Genomic DNA, 13,145 nt, shown 5'->3' on the forward strand with positions numbered 1-13,145 from the left:
AAATTTATGATGTTGGTAGAAAATGCTTCTGATCTGATTTAGAATTATTTTAATCTGACTACGTTTGTAAATTACACTTCATTGAAATTAAAAGCTGCTCATTAGTAAATCAAATGTGGACCAAAAGATTGATTGCAGACTTTGGGTACACACACGGGTCATCGTCAGACCTGGTAACTAGCTACAACAAGGACATTTGCTACATGTGGAGTGACAATAGTAATGATTACAGAAATTGATTACTGCGGTTCTAAAGCTTAATTCCCACTTTTCTTTCCTACACCATAACAGTAGAAAAATAACCCATTTTATATGCAAAGTGTGAACATTTTGTTGATTACAAAAGAAGAAGGCAGCCGCTGCGTGCACGTAGCTGGTGTGTGAAGTGTCCACACTGAAAGCTGAGATTCACAGTGCGGCCTTCACAGCTTGCCTGCATGCAGTCTCCGCCTGTGTTATTAACCCACGAAAGCCCCTCAAGTGGCCTGCAATTGTGCTAATGAGCAGGGTAAGATAATGAAGCTCTAGGGGTGCTGCCTGCACCTGAGCCAATTTCCCATGTGGTTTGCCGGCCTAGTTTGCATGCAGGTATTTGCCCTGCTCGCTCCTCGTGTTCGGCAGATGATGGTAAGAGTTGGCAAGCTGAAATTCACAGAATCACAGAATTGCTTGGATTGGAAGGGACCTTTGAGATCATCTAGTTCCAAGGCCCTGCCATGGGCAGGGTTGCCACCCTCTAGGTCAAGCTCTGCTGGAGCAGTTTCCATCTTTCACATCTTGATTGAGTGCTGGTGCCCCAACAGCCTGTAGCTATTCTCCAATGTTCTGCTTTGCTACAAAGTGACAGCTTTATCCAGCAAGGCCTTGGATGCCTTAGCAGAGGCGAAGGTGCAGGGTGCAATAGAGATTTCCCCATAGTTGAGTGAATTTAGCATGTAGGCTTTCTTTGCAGTTGGTGGAGCCAGAGGCACTATTGCAGGCTGGCACGAATTCATGGATGTTCTTTGGTAGAGGAAGAAGCCAGACATGAAGTTGAAGTCAGAACAAAGGAATCCAGGCCTGGTGCATAAATTTCAGCTCCTACTCAGCTGTACCTACTTCTGCTAGAGACAAACTTGCTGCCCAGGTCCTGCCCAGCGTGACCTGAAGCATGGTGATCACTTACAGTCACCCAAGTGGAGCTCCACTTCTGACAACAATACATGAAAGCTGAAGATGTGCACTGGGCTGTGAGCTCCATTGGAGGAGAGAACTCCAGCGTTACCAGTGCTTCCTGCTGACAGCTGGAAGCTGTGAATCCTGGCAGTCTGTGGCAAGGTGTCTCATGCTCAGTCATTGCCAGGCCTGGTGGGTCCTTTTTAGCCAAGATTTCTGTATAGTGCTGCTGTATCTTACATAAGAATAAACTTCCAGTGTCAGCCATGCTCAGAGGATACTTTTACTGAATATCTAAATGGCCAGCAGCAAAATGGTAGTATATTGACCTCTGATGGAGTACTTAATGGTAATAGAGGCTATCTAACAATCATGAATAAAATTTTCCCAGATAACAATTTCGGTATCTTTTTGGAAAATTTGCTTTCAGTGAGACTCTTAGCAAATCTGTGTGCACATGAATCTGCGTGTACACAGAGCTCCTGCTTTGTATTTTGGCTCAGGACATCATTTTGCAGTGTTAACTTTGTTTGGTGTGTAGGCCCTCTAAAACAATTAGGCTTTTCTCCACTTGGAACACAGAGCACATCTACTGCCAACTCTTTTCACCTCTGTTCCTTGCCTGCAGAACAGACATTCAGCTTGTCTTCATAAAGCAGCAGTACAATTCATCCATTCTTCATTTATTTTACTCTCGCACATACTCTGAGCACGTGGCCTGGGGCATTGCTTTGGCCAGAACAGCTATCTGTGGTGCAGCATCCCTAATTCTGGGGGAAGCTCCGTCCTCTGCCTTTTTCTGAGCTTTGCTCTGAGCTCTGAGCATCACCTGTAGTGACATTTTAACACGTATGATCAAAATCCTTCCTGACACAAAGTACCTCACCCTGTCAAGGAACCACCAGAGCTGAGGTCACCTTTCTCTTTTCAGCAATACCTTCCCACCCCCAACAAATATAATTCAAACAATTGTAATTCAGTGCAATCTATGGGACACATGTCGCTTTTCACAGCAGGATTAGCAGAGCTCTGTGTTCTCACTTTTCTACATTTGAAGATTTTCTACTTGGACTCTGAGCAGTTTAGCCTTTAGCATGTGGATCATGCCTATTCCATTCCTGGGGTTAAGTGAAGAAATATCCAGCTAAGGCCACAATAGGATATAAAAACAAAAAATTGAGATCTGGAAACCTAGTGGAAAATTATAATGCCTACAAAACTGAATCCTTAAGGAGGGCAAACACAGAAAAGCATACCCTTGGATGGAGGCATAAGATGGCACTGGACTGCTCGAATCATAGAAGCCTTTATGGGTGGTGTGTGTGTGTGATCAGAAGCAGAAATTTAGGATGGTGGTGGTTGTCAACTGTTTATGGGCTGGTTTAACTTTCAGTGCACTAGATGATCTTATGATGTGGAATACCGATAACCAAAAATTATAAAACCACGATGTTGGTACATTTTAATATAGAAATTTGAGGCACTTCAGGTCCTTCTCCATCTGGCAACAGCCACATGCAGGCACTCTGGGATTGCAGTACTGCACCGAGGTACCTAAATTCCTCAGCTATTAAAGGGTGTAATCTCTAGAAATTAACAAAATCTCTTTTTGTAGATGGGTCTAGATTTTGCCATTTATTTTTCAGTGCAAGTATTTAGTTGGCTGGCTTAATTAGTCACTTCATTTTTTCCCAATGCAAGTTTAGATCAGTGGTATGCTGATGGTAAGCTTCAAGTAGAAGATAACACACTGAAACCACAACCGGCTTTACCCAGTCTAACTTTTTTCCTTGCCCTAAGATTAGAGAGTTGTGTTTAAACCATTCTTGCTAGCTGGTTCATTTTCTTTTTCATGACTTTATTTCCCTTGCACTCACATATGAAACTACCTTCTGAAAGGATGAGCCAAACAACTCAGCCGAGCAACGGTGCTCCAGACTGGTCCTGAGACTCTTGTTCTGGGTAACGTACTTAATAGCCCTGTGTCAGAGCATGTATAATGAGAAACATTGAATAACTGTATGAAACAGTGTGTTAAAGACAGGTTGGCAGCTTTCCACCTGAATTTCCTTGCTTTTGACAGTCTTTCAGAATATTGGCAGTCTCCTAAAACAGTTCCTAGGCTAGTAATCAAAGTCAATACATCTATAGCCATTTTGAAGCTGGCTTTTCAAATGTGAGGAAAATCTTTGTGGAAATAGAGAGAAGCCAATCATGTTCCTCTGAGACAATTATAATTACTGCCAGCACACCACTTGCAAAACACATTCAGTTTCATTGCTTTTCATGGCGTGCTTACTCTTCCACTTGATCCTTTCAGGGTAGTGGCCCAGTAATGTAATTAGTTGTTAATTTTGAAAAGCAAAAATGGAAACACACTCTAAAGAGCAGTTATTCCTCATTGCACCACTAAAACTCCTTGCCCCGCCTCTTAGCTGCACAAAGTAATCAGATGACAGAACAGGGCTGTGTGATGGCATCAAGAGGACCATAGGAAAGGTCTTTGCTTTTGGGTTTTGGAAAGCAACCAGTCCGTTTTTTGTCCTGATTACAAACTACTCTCAATGAGGGCTGACAAATTCTCCTGAGAGATGGTGGTAAATGAGTTGCAATAAATGACTTTTTCTCCTGGGACAAATTTGATTCTGTTAGGATACTACCATATCAGGCTTGTTTCTTTCCCTACAAAATTTGCAACTGCAGATAAAAATATTTACAATGGAGCTAAGGAAGAGCCAGAGATTGTGGTTCCATACACTGAGTACCTGAGACCAACTCCATACATCTTCTGCTCTGATGATGTATGGGCAGTTCTGAATCTGAACTAACTGCTGGATAATTTTTGTGGCATTTCTATGTCACAAGAGATGTTCAGATGGACTTCTCTACACCTTTTCCCCTAGCAAAAAGGGTTTGGTGTAATATTCAGGTGTAAGGTGGACCTGAAAAGCCTCAGTTATAGTGCACTTTTGTGCAAACCAAATTTTGTTTCAGCTGGGGCTGGAACTATGTCATCACTAACTGAATAATGGTAAGATAATGCTAAATTTTCAGGGTCAGAGGGTTATCACAAGTCTATTCACACTCTGTGCTGATGCCTTTCCAGCAGGTATCAAGATGGTTCAAGTTCCCTGTTAGGATCAGAACTTTGAATAGAGCCTCATCTACCACATACTCCTGCTCATTTGAGCCACTGAACATACCACCACAGTGTCACCTACTTTGTCCTGCCCCCAACCCTGGCTCACATCCTCATCATCCATCCCTAAGTAGAGCTTCATGCTTCCCCACTGTTCCCTCATGTCAAGGAAAAATCTCTGTTCTCACCTTCTCAGGCTGTGCCTTCTAAAGAGCCATTATCTATCCAGCACAGTGTTCAGTCATACAAGATATTGTACCGCATCTCTGTGTTTCCAGTGGAATGATACACCAGCAGTCAACTGCAGATCTAATTCCTCCTGCTTGTTCCTCATGGTGATTAGGTTAGTGCGTAGAGATACTCAGCCATGATGATTTTCCAGAAAGAGTGTGAGACCTTCCCCCATCATTCTAGCCTCCTGGCACATCCATTTCTGCATGCATATGCTTGGGCTTAGCGCCTTTCTGCCCTGTTGGTGTCACCTGTCTGCTTCACCCAGGACCTTTTGTTGGTCAGCCTAGGCCACTATTTCCTCATATGGTCATTGTCACAGATGATTGTGTCGTCATTTCTGTTGTTCACTCTTCAGATACCTTAAGGATTGCACAGTGCAGTCATGATATGATCCAAATCCACAACAGAAGTTTCACTTTATTTAAATGTGAGTTGCAACATTCACTTCAAAGTTCTTCTCCCGAGCTCTGAAATTCTTTTCTCTTTTCTCTTTCCTCTTCTTGACATTTTAACCTTTCCTAGAAATGCAGAGTTCAAACAACCTAGTCAGAAAGAGCTACATTGTAGTATTTGTCCATAATGATCATTTTACAATCTGAGTATTTTTTCAGTGGGAAAATAAAACTGAGGGCTCACTTCACAGTCTAGAGAGATCTGAAACTAACTGTGCAGCTGTCTCATTCCCAAGTTTTCAGTGCTGGCATTCTTTATGGGAAGATGGGTCCCTTCTGGGACACAGTGTACATCTAGCATATGAGAGGAAAATACACAGACCCTGGGAAACATGAAAATCCAAACGGAACTACTCATGAACTTAAAAATAATGCAAAGAACCTTGTGGTTAATCAGCAAATGCTTAATATCTAATAAAGAATCAAGCATTCCCAATGCTACAGGAAATGAAATCATCCGCATTAACAGTACTCAGGGTATTCTTTGAAATTACTTATTGTTGAAAGCCAGCTTAGAGAAATCAGTATTTCATGTTTGCGCATGACTGCTCTTGTGAATGTCTGTAAGTAGACTTATTTCAACCTTTGAGCTGTCATGGCCATGCAGTGTGACAACAGAAACTTGCTCCAAATTGTTGGGATGGCTTTCAGTTGAGAGATTGTGCATGCTGTATGGCACATGCTTCCTCTAGTTGCCTTCAAGCATGTGGCAACAGGAGGAATGTTTCCATCCTCCACAGGGATGAAAAGTAAAACTCTGATTATCAAAATGTATCTCTACCATATGAGAGGATTGAAGAGCAGAGTAGGGGTGAAAATAAAGCGTTCACTATAATCTAAAATGGGTTAATACAATAAAATGAAACGAAGCTTAGTAAATGGAACATCTGAGAAATTTGAAACACGCAAGCAAAAATTTACAGTATCTGCAACAAGGCTGATCTGTGGTCATATATGTGAGGGGTGGAAATGACCATGAAGAAATGAAGATAATCCATGTCCTTTCCAGACATGTTCCACTTAATGAAGCTTGGTGCAAGAGACCAAAGTTTCAACATGTGCCCTCAGTAAGTACAGCAACTTGTACTGAATTGACAGAGCAGTTAGTTTAATATAATTCAGAGCATATGGGGCAAATGGAGAGTACCCCACTGTCTCACTAAAATTCCTACTCAAAAAGCTAAAACCTAACAGCCCCTAACACAGCTGGTGGCACAGCCAACCTTTCTGTGCCACTGTGTAGGAGACATAGAGTAACCACGGGCTCAGCATGGGCAGGAGAGACAACATCCCTCCATATGCTGGGAAGCACAGTCCTATGAGCCCTACCCATGGCAGGGGTGGAAGCCTTTAAAAATACTCTCATCTAAAAATATTCTCACTTTATTTATTGAAAATATTTCTTTAGCACATGGTAGGCTCTGTGTCCATTTGTTTACTCTGTGGGATATTGCACTACAAACACATATATTAAGTATTTTGTTTATGAATGGAAAAATGACTTACAGATAGTGTAAGCAAATTTCAATCTAATAATTCTAATATATGGTTGCAATTATGGAAATACTGGTTTTGTTTCTAATAATAAGGCCTGTTTCGAGTTTTAAAATTAAATAACAGTGTATTCTTTCTATCAAGAATATCTTCCTACAAATTACAAAAGTGATCTCTAAGAGTTAATGAAATATTCAAAAATGAAAAGCAAATTGGATAATCTACAAGTAAATTAAATCTTTAAGTTATATCACACTTTCTGTAATTTGAAATGAGTCACTTTTCACACCTTCTCTTATTGTATCCCCTAATCTATAACAGAGTACTAGATATTTTTTATTTTTATTTCTATTTTTATTTTTTTTTTACTTGCAGTCAAGATTATGGAATTTCTCTAGAATTTTAAGATGGCCTTTGTTTTGACTTTAATGCTCACACTGAAGTATCTCTTTCCCTCCATGTTTCCCTCCATGAGGATTAATGAATGACCAGATCCTAATTGTCACAGAATCACAGAGATGATTCACGGAATTACAGGTGTTGGAAGGGACCTTACAAGTTCATAATTTCTTCATGTTAGTTGACCTGTGCACTGTGGGTGCATTTGCCAGTCAGCATCAGGGTTAATTCCAGCGAAAACCAGAGGCTGATTTGAAGTTGCGAGAGAGAAGATTCTTTTCCAAGTGCTCCAGTTACTTCAGCACGTATTAAAATTATTGCAATTAAAACTCAGCTGGAATCTTAGAATATAGCAATACTAAAGCCTCTTAATTTCTTACTTGTGAACAGATGCGGTTTCCAGATGTCACCTCAGGCTGTTTATTCTCAGAGAAGGGAGAGTTAAAAACTGAGCTTGCTGAAAAACCTATGATGAATAGAATGCTTACCTTTAGCAAATTAATAATCCAAGCATTCTCCATGAACTCAGATCTGTACACAGGCTACTAGCAGGACCAAGAGTTTTATCTTTTAAAATCTTTTGAAGCATTACTTCAGAGATTTCCGTAAGTCGTTAATAATTAATTAGGTGTTTTACAAACCACTTTTAGTGTAGCTTAAGAAACGTGCTTTGACAACAGCTACTCTGAGGATGACAACATTTTTATTTCAGCATTTCATCCATCATTAAGCTTCTCTGACAATCTGCCAAACTGCCAGAACCAGGGCTATTGTAACACACATAAACCTCTGTGCGTGCCCCCAGGCACTTTGGTATAACCAGTTCTAGCGGTTCTGCCAGCTCCTTCCTGACAGCTCAGGAGCAGACTTGCAGCGTACCTCAGCTGCTCTTGCTCACCTTCATTTTGGGTGATTTTGAGTCTGGCAGTTATTACAGTGGACCCCCACATTACCTCTATGAACTCAGGTCCAAACTCCTCCTTAACACAATGTGTTACTCAACCTTGAATACCTTTTTCCTTCCACTTTAAGTACATTCTCCATGACTTTTGGAGAAGAGCTCTCTCTCTAAGAGCTTCCTGAATCCTCACCAAAATGAGAACTAATGCTTTCATTTCGTGGCTGCATACAGATTTTGCAGCCAACCAGGAGCGAGGGCAGGTGCTGGCTTGCAGCTGAGACTGCAGCACATTCAAGAAGGGAAACTGTAGAGAGGCTGCACACGGAAGTGCAGTGGGTTGGAAGCCTTGTGGAAAGCTGGTCAGAGTTTGCAGTTACTGGCATGGGTACTAAACTGGAGGATCTCCCTCTTTGTCTCTGCCAGGGACTGACAAAATGCGCATTGAGGAACTCTGAGGGTGAAGCAGTGGGGTGGGAATTTGGGAGGAACCAGCTGGGCTCTGGTACCTCGGGTTTGGGTGGTAGGGTCAGAGTGTCTGGTGGTGTCTTGGGACACCATCTCCCCAGTGCCTCTGGGCTCAAGGATTGGTGCTCAGTGACTGACTCCTCTATCCCTGGCAGCCTGTACACAGCTGTGGGACCACCATCCTTCCGGCAAAGCCCTCCCTTCTGTAGATGCAGACATGGTACCTCTAGCTGTGAGGAATCAGCTGCAGTGAATCACAGCTTTTACAAATAGTTACGCCAATTTGCTCAGGTTTAGGAGTAATGCTTTTGGCAGGGAATCTTAAACCTGAAAATATTTTGCATGGCCTTAGTCAACAGAGTGTATCATTGACTTTCCTTTGCAAACTTCACATAAAAACGCACTGTGTTGTACAAAATGTTTACAAACCAATTCCAGAACAGAAGTGGTAGCACTGGACTGGTTTTCTTGGTGGGAATGTATCATTCACAATTTGCCAGCCAGGACTGGCCCATGGCCCTTTCACTGCACATCTCTTTACTGGATGCTCTTCAAATGTGGTCTGAGATTGACCTGTATAATGTATGAATTTCTGTGTCAGACTGTTTGTGTCCTGCTGCCCTTTTCCCAAAGTGCTGCAGAGCCTCCTGTAACCATGTGGTGGGCATACTGATCCATACCCTCTTTATATTCAATCATGCAAAAGATAACACATACTATCAGGAAATGCTGTAGGGTGACTGGGTAAAATAGACATCCACTGCCTACTGACATCTCTTTCTGTAGATTCGATACAATAGGTTGCACAGGAAAGCATCCAGGTGTCTTGAATTTCATCTCCAGAGGAGACTCCACAGCCTATTCCAGTACTCTGAGCCCTCACAGTGAAGAAGAGTTTCCTCATGTTCAGACAGAATTTCCTGTGTTCCAGTTTTTGCCCATTGCCCTTTGTCCTGTCACTGTGCACCAGTGGAAAGAGCCTGATAAACCATAGTTTATACCTGTGGATTTCTCTATCAGTTTCCATTAATAATGAAATTCTGACGTAAGCTGAAAAACAGACACTTGAGCACTGATGACTTTTCTGTAAAAAAACCCTCCTGCATACATACCATACTAAAAGTGAACAAATATCTAAGATATAAAAATTTTATTCTGCTCATCTATTTTTATATCAGTGCAACTCCCACTTGAAATACACCTTAAAAACTAAATGGTAAGGTTCATTTGTTGATGTTAGAGGATTGTACAGGGCCAAGACAAGACAAGCTGAGCAAGCTCTCTAGGTTGCTGTGCTGTCCTTGTCTCAAGCAGCAGTCAGGGATGCACAACCATCGTGAAGTGTCATGTTCCTGCCACCCTTTTGTGGCTGGTGTTTGAAACCTCTGGGAGTCCTCTAGCTGACAGCAGTGGAAGTCTTTCTCAGAAACCAGAAGCATTTGCTCAGACACTACGGAACCTGCAAAGAATATCAAAATGTGCCAAACACGAGAACTGTGCATTAGTAAGTGATGCCAACAAAAGAGCAGACAAACTAATGGAAACCAGTCACAGAATGCAGTTCTATCTTTAAAACTTAACAGCAGCAATGCATGTTTGATGTGTTTTGTTGTTTGTTTTCACGCTGATAATCAATTTTCAGCAATGGCTATGGCACAAATGTACATCCTTATTAGGTACCACTGGTAAACACTGCTTCAGCAATAAAACTTAGAAGCAGAAAAACTGCAAAACCTCACTTAGCCTGATAAGATAAAAGCTAAGATGCAAAGAACCATTAAGTTACCAAATTACAGCCTACAATAAATTAGCTTAAATAGAATCAACCTAGCTGACCTAAACTGTGCCTACAATGAGATCCTGACTCTCCATGGACAGATTTTAGTTCTCTATTAAATCTTTCATACAAACCCAGGTAACTGGAAAAAGTGCTCAGCATCAACCACACAATGTCGGGTTAGATATCTTCTCTAATTAGAATGTAGTGTAGTAAAATTTAGTATTTCAGAGTTAAAATTGAGGAAAAGGTACGCTGTACAGCAAAACATAGCAGAAAACTACAAGAGCCCACAATATCCTTTTAGTTAAATTTAATTTGTCAGATAGAAGTTATCTATGTACAATCAATGTGCATTGTAACAATTCTGTTAATAAAGTCATTCAAATCTTCTAAAATATGAACTGGCTGCATAGCACATTTGACATTATTGCCCATGTTAAAGTGTGAAAACAAATGGATTTACAATAAATCTTGGCTGATCTGGGTTTTAAAGTGTTCAGGTACTGAACACTTCCTTCTTTAAACCAATGCACCTGAAAAGCTTTCCAGAGCATAGTTTAGCTGGATATTTCTCACTGTTCCATTACAACAATCACAACACTGACAGTTTAGTAGAAAAAAAAAACAAAAAAAACCCCAAAAAACAACCAAAAACAGGTATCTAACATATCCAATAAAAAAGGACCACTAAATGGAATAAAATATTCCCTTTCCCCATTTTTACATTCTGATTTCATTGAGATATTTTATTTAAACATGTAAGTTTATCGACTTTGTGAAAAGAAGGCCTGAGTTGGTGGGGAAAGGAACAGCCAAAAAAAGCCTGAGAGGGGAAAAAAGCTCATTTAATTAATTTACAATAATTTACAGCCATTTGTTGGTTTTGTTGTGGTTTTTTTTTAATTTTTTTTGTTGTTTGTTTCATAAAAAGGCATTATAACTGATCACAAACAGGAGAAATCCTGGGTATTTTACAACTGTAGTTACAGAATTTAAATATTCAAGCTTGTGATGAAAAGCGGCAAGGTGGTCGCAGTGTACAATGTAAACAAGTAGCTTTGGAAAGTGAACAAAGTCCTTGAGAGTTCTCTACTAAGAAATAAAACAAAATAAATCCCCCATTCTTTCCTGAAACATAAGCACAGGTCAGTGTTTAAATGTTCATTTACAAACATAATTTAATCTGTGTTCAGCCTAAAATCACTTTGACATGAAGAGTTTTATAGTAAGATCCAGTCTGAAAGGGGCAGTGTTGAGGTCCCTGTAAAAGTAAACATCTTCCATTTCTTAAAAAAAAGTGCTACAACATTTGCAGCACAGTGCAGCATAAACTTTAAATACAAAAATATTTTTCTTCTGTTGGGATAATAGACCTTGCATCCTGGAAAGAAGTAACAATACTGCTACTGATAGAATATCCAGTCCATATCTTTCAAGTCACGTAAGGCAATTACTGTGTTAGTTTACTGTATATGGCTAAAAGAAGGTCCAGAAAATGTCAGTCTTTGTTATGTCTTCCGGCTACTCCATGTATGTTCAGGTGTACTTTTGTGATCCGACGAGTGTTCAAATGGAGATCTGTGTCCTAGGGGAGACCTTGAACCATACGGAGACCTCTGATCTAGTGGTGACCTTGGGCCACTACCAGAAGCTCTGTGGTCCATTTGCCAGTCTGAGTGGTATCTATAATCTCTGGAAGATTTGTGATGACCGTATTCTGAAGTGGAACGGTGATCTGAGTGTATCCTGTGGTCTGAATGGGAGCGGTGATCTGAATGACCCCGGCTGTCTTTTAAGTTTCCTTCCAGGTTTGATCTGTGATCTCTGCTTCTGTGGTCATCTAACTTTCTATGTTTACTATCACTGTAGTATCTAAAAACCAAAAGATTTTATATTAGAAAAGTGCTATTGAACACACAGCGAAAAGCTTTGGACACTCAAGCACTGGTGCTTGCTGCATGCATATTACAAAAACAGGAAGAGAATTCTGAACAGATTTTAGAGTTGTTGCAGAAACTCACCTGTTGTCCTGTTTGTAGTGATCCCAGTCTCTGTGATCTTTTCCATTACTGAAGGCTGAATACGGCCTTTTCCTAGAGTCACTTTTCTTATAGGCATCTCCCTGATGCCTGTCTTTGTGATGATCATGGTATTGTGATAAATGTCTATCAGAAGAATAACTATCCCTGCTACTGTCATCATGGTTTGTAGTCTCCTTCAGTCTTTCCACATCTGTTTAATAAAGCAGAGGTTATAAAGAACTCTCACACATTATAAATTCTTTTCTTCACTCAATTTAAACAGCACTTCTACCTGTTTCATTAAAAGCAATGTGAAAATGAAATTATAATTTGACAGAAATATGACCTAAATGGTTGCAAGACAAATGCATTACTGTGAATGAACAGAAAGAAACCCTAGAGGTAAGCAGGATGCAAACCAGGAATGTAGATGTGTAGGGCTCAGGAACTGAGCTTTTTGGCCTTAGAAACTGAATGGAGAGTCGAACAATGATCCAAATAATCAGTGAGTAGTGCCTTTGGTAGAGTAGGTTTAGAATTGTACCAACTGCCTCTCTAAGGAAGGAAGGGCCTAATGAAAAGAAAACATTTTACATGCACAAGTAGTTAATGAAAGACTTTTACTAGCGTTCCTATAATATGTCGATTTTAAATCCACGGTAACACATATGTTTTTTGTGTAATATTTTGCAACAGTGCAAGTATGGGAACATAGAAAAAAAAACAAAACAGTATAACTATCAGCAATAAAAGACATCACATATAACTAATTAAAAACTATGACCTTAAAATATAGCTCTCTTTCTCTGCCACATCTATAGTGACATTACAATAGCTACAAATAGGCAGAGAGTTTCTATGAAATTGACAGCTTTTAAGCAGACATCTCTACCACCCCAAAACTAAATACAAAAAGTAGGCTTCCAATTTTTTTTAAAAGGATAGTTTTTAAAAGGATAGCTACTAAACCCATTACAAGCTTAAGCTATGTTCAGCATGAGAATATAGTTAAGATTTCTTACCTGGATTTCTGATTACATGTGTATTCACATTGCTGCTAATGTTTTGGTCATTGTGCTGCTAAAAGAGACAAGTACATAAACTC

General features: G+C 40.2%; 1 protein-coding gene across 6 annotated transcripts in view; it reads right to left on the reverse strand.

Annotated features, from left to right (window-relative positions):
• Window positions 1–10,314: 10,314 nt before the first annotated feature.
• The window catches only part of CHD1 (chromodomain helicase DNA binding protein 1), a 48,603-nt gene continuing 45,772 nt past the window's right edge, over window positions 10,315–13,145 (reverse strand). For 5 of the 6 annotated variants that reach the window (XM_085212944.1, XM_085212949.1, XM_085212945.1 and 2 more), the window contains 3 exons: window positions 13,063–13,120; window positions 12,041–12,251; window positions 10,315–11,891 (listed from right to left, as the gene is read on the reverse strand). In XM_085212944.1, coding sequence (XP_085069070.1) covers window positions 11,528–11,891; window positions 12,041–12,251; window positions 13,063–13,120 — 633 coding nt within the window. In that variant the 3' untranslated portion in view covers window positions 10,315–11,527. The remainder of the gene's footprint in view (window positions 11,892–12,040; window positions 12,252–13,062; window positions 13,121–13,145) is intronic. The other variant, XM_085212946.1, reaches the window with a different exon arrangement.

The sequence above is a fragment of the Meleagris gallopavo genome, chromosome Z, assembly GCF_905368555.1.
Source record: "Meleagris gallopavo chromosome Z, MGAL_WU_HG_1.1, whole genome shotgun sequence".
NCBI classification, from domain to species: domain Eukaryota; kingdom Metazoa; phylum Chordata; class Aves; order Galliformes; family Phasianidae; genus Meleagris; species Meleagris gallopavo.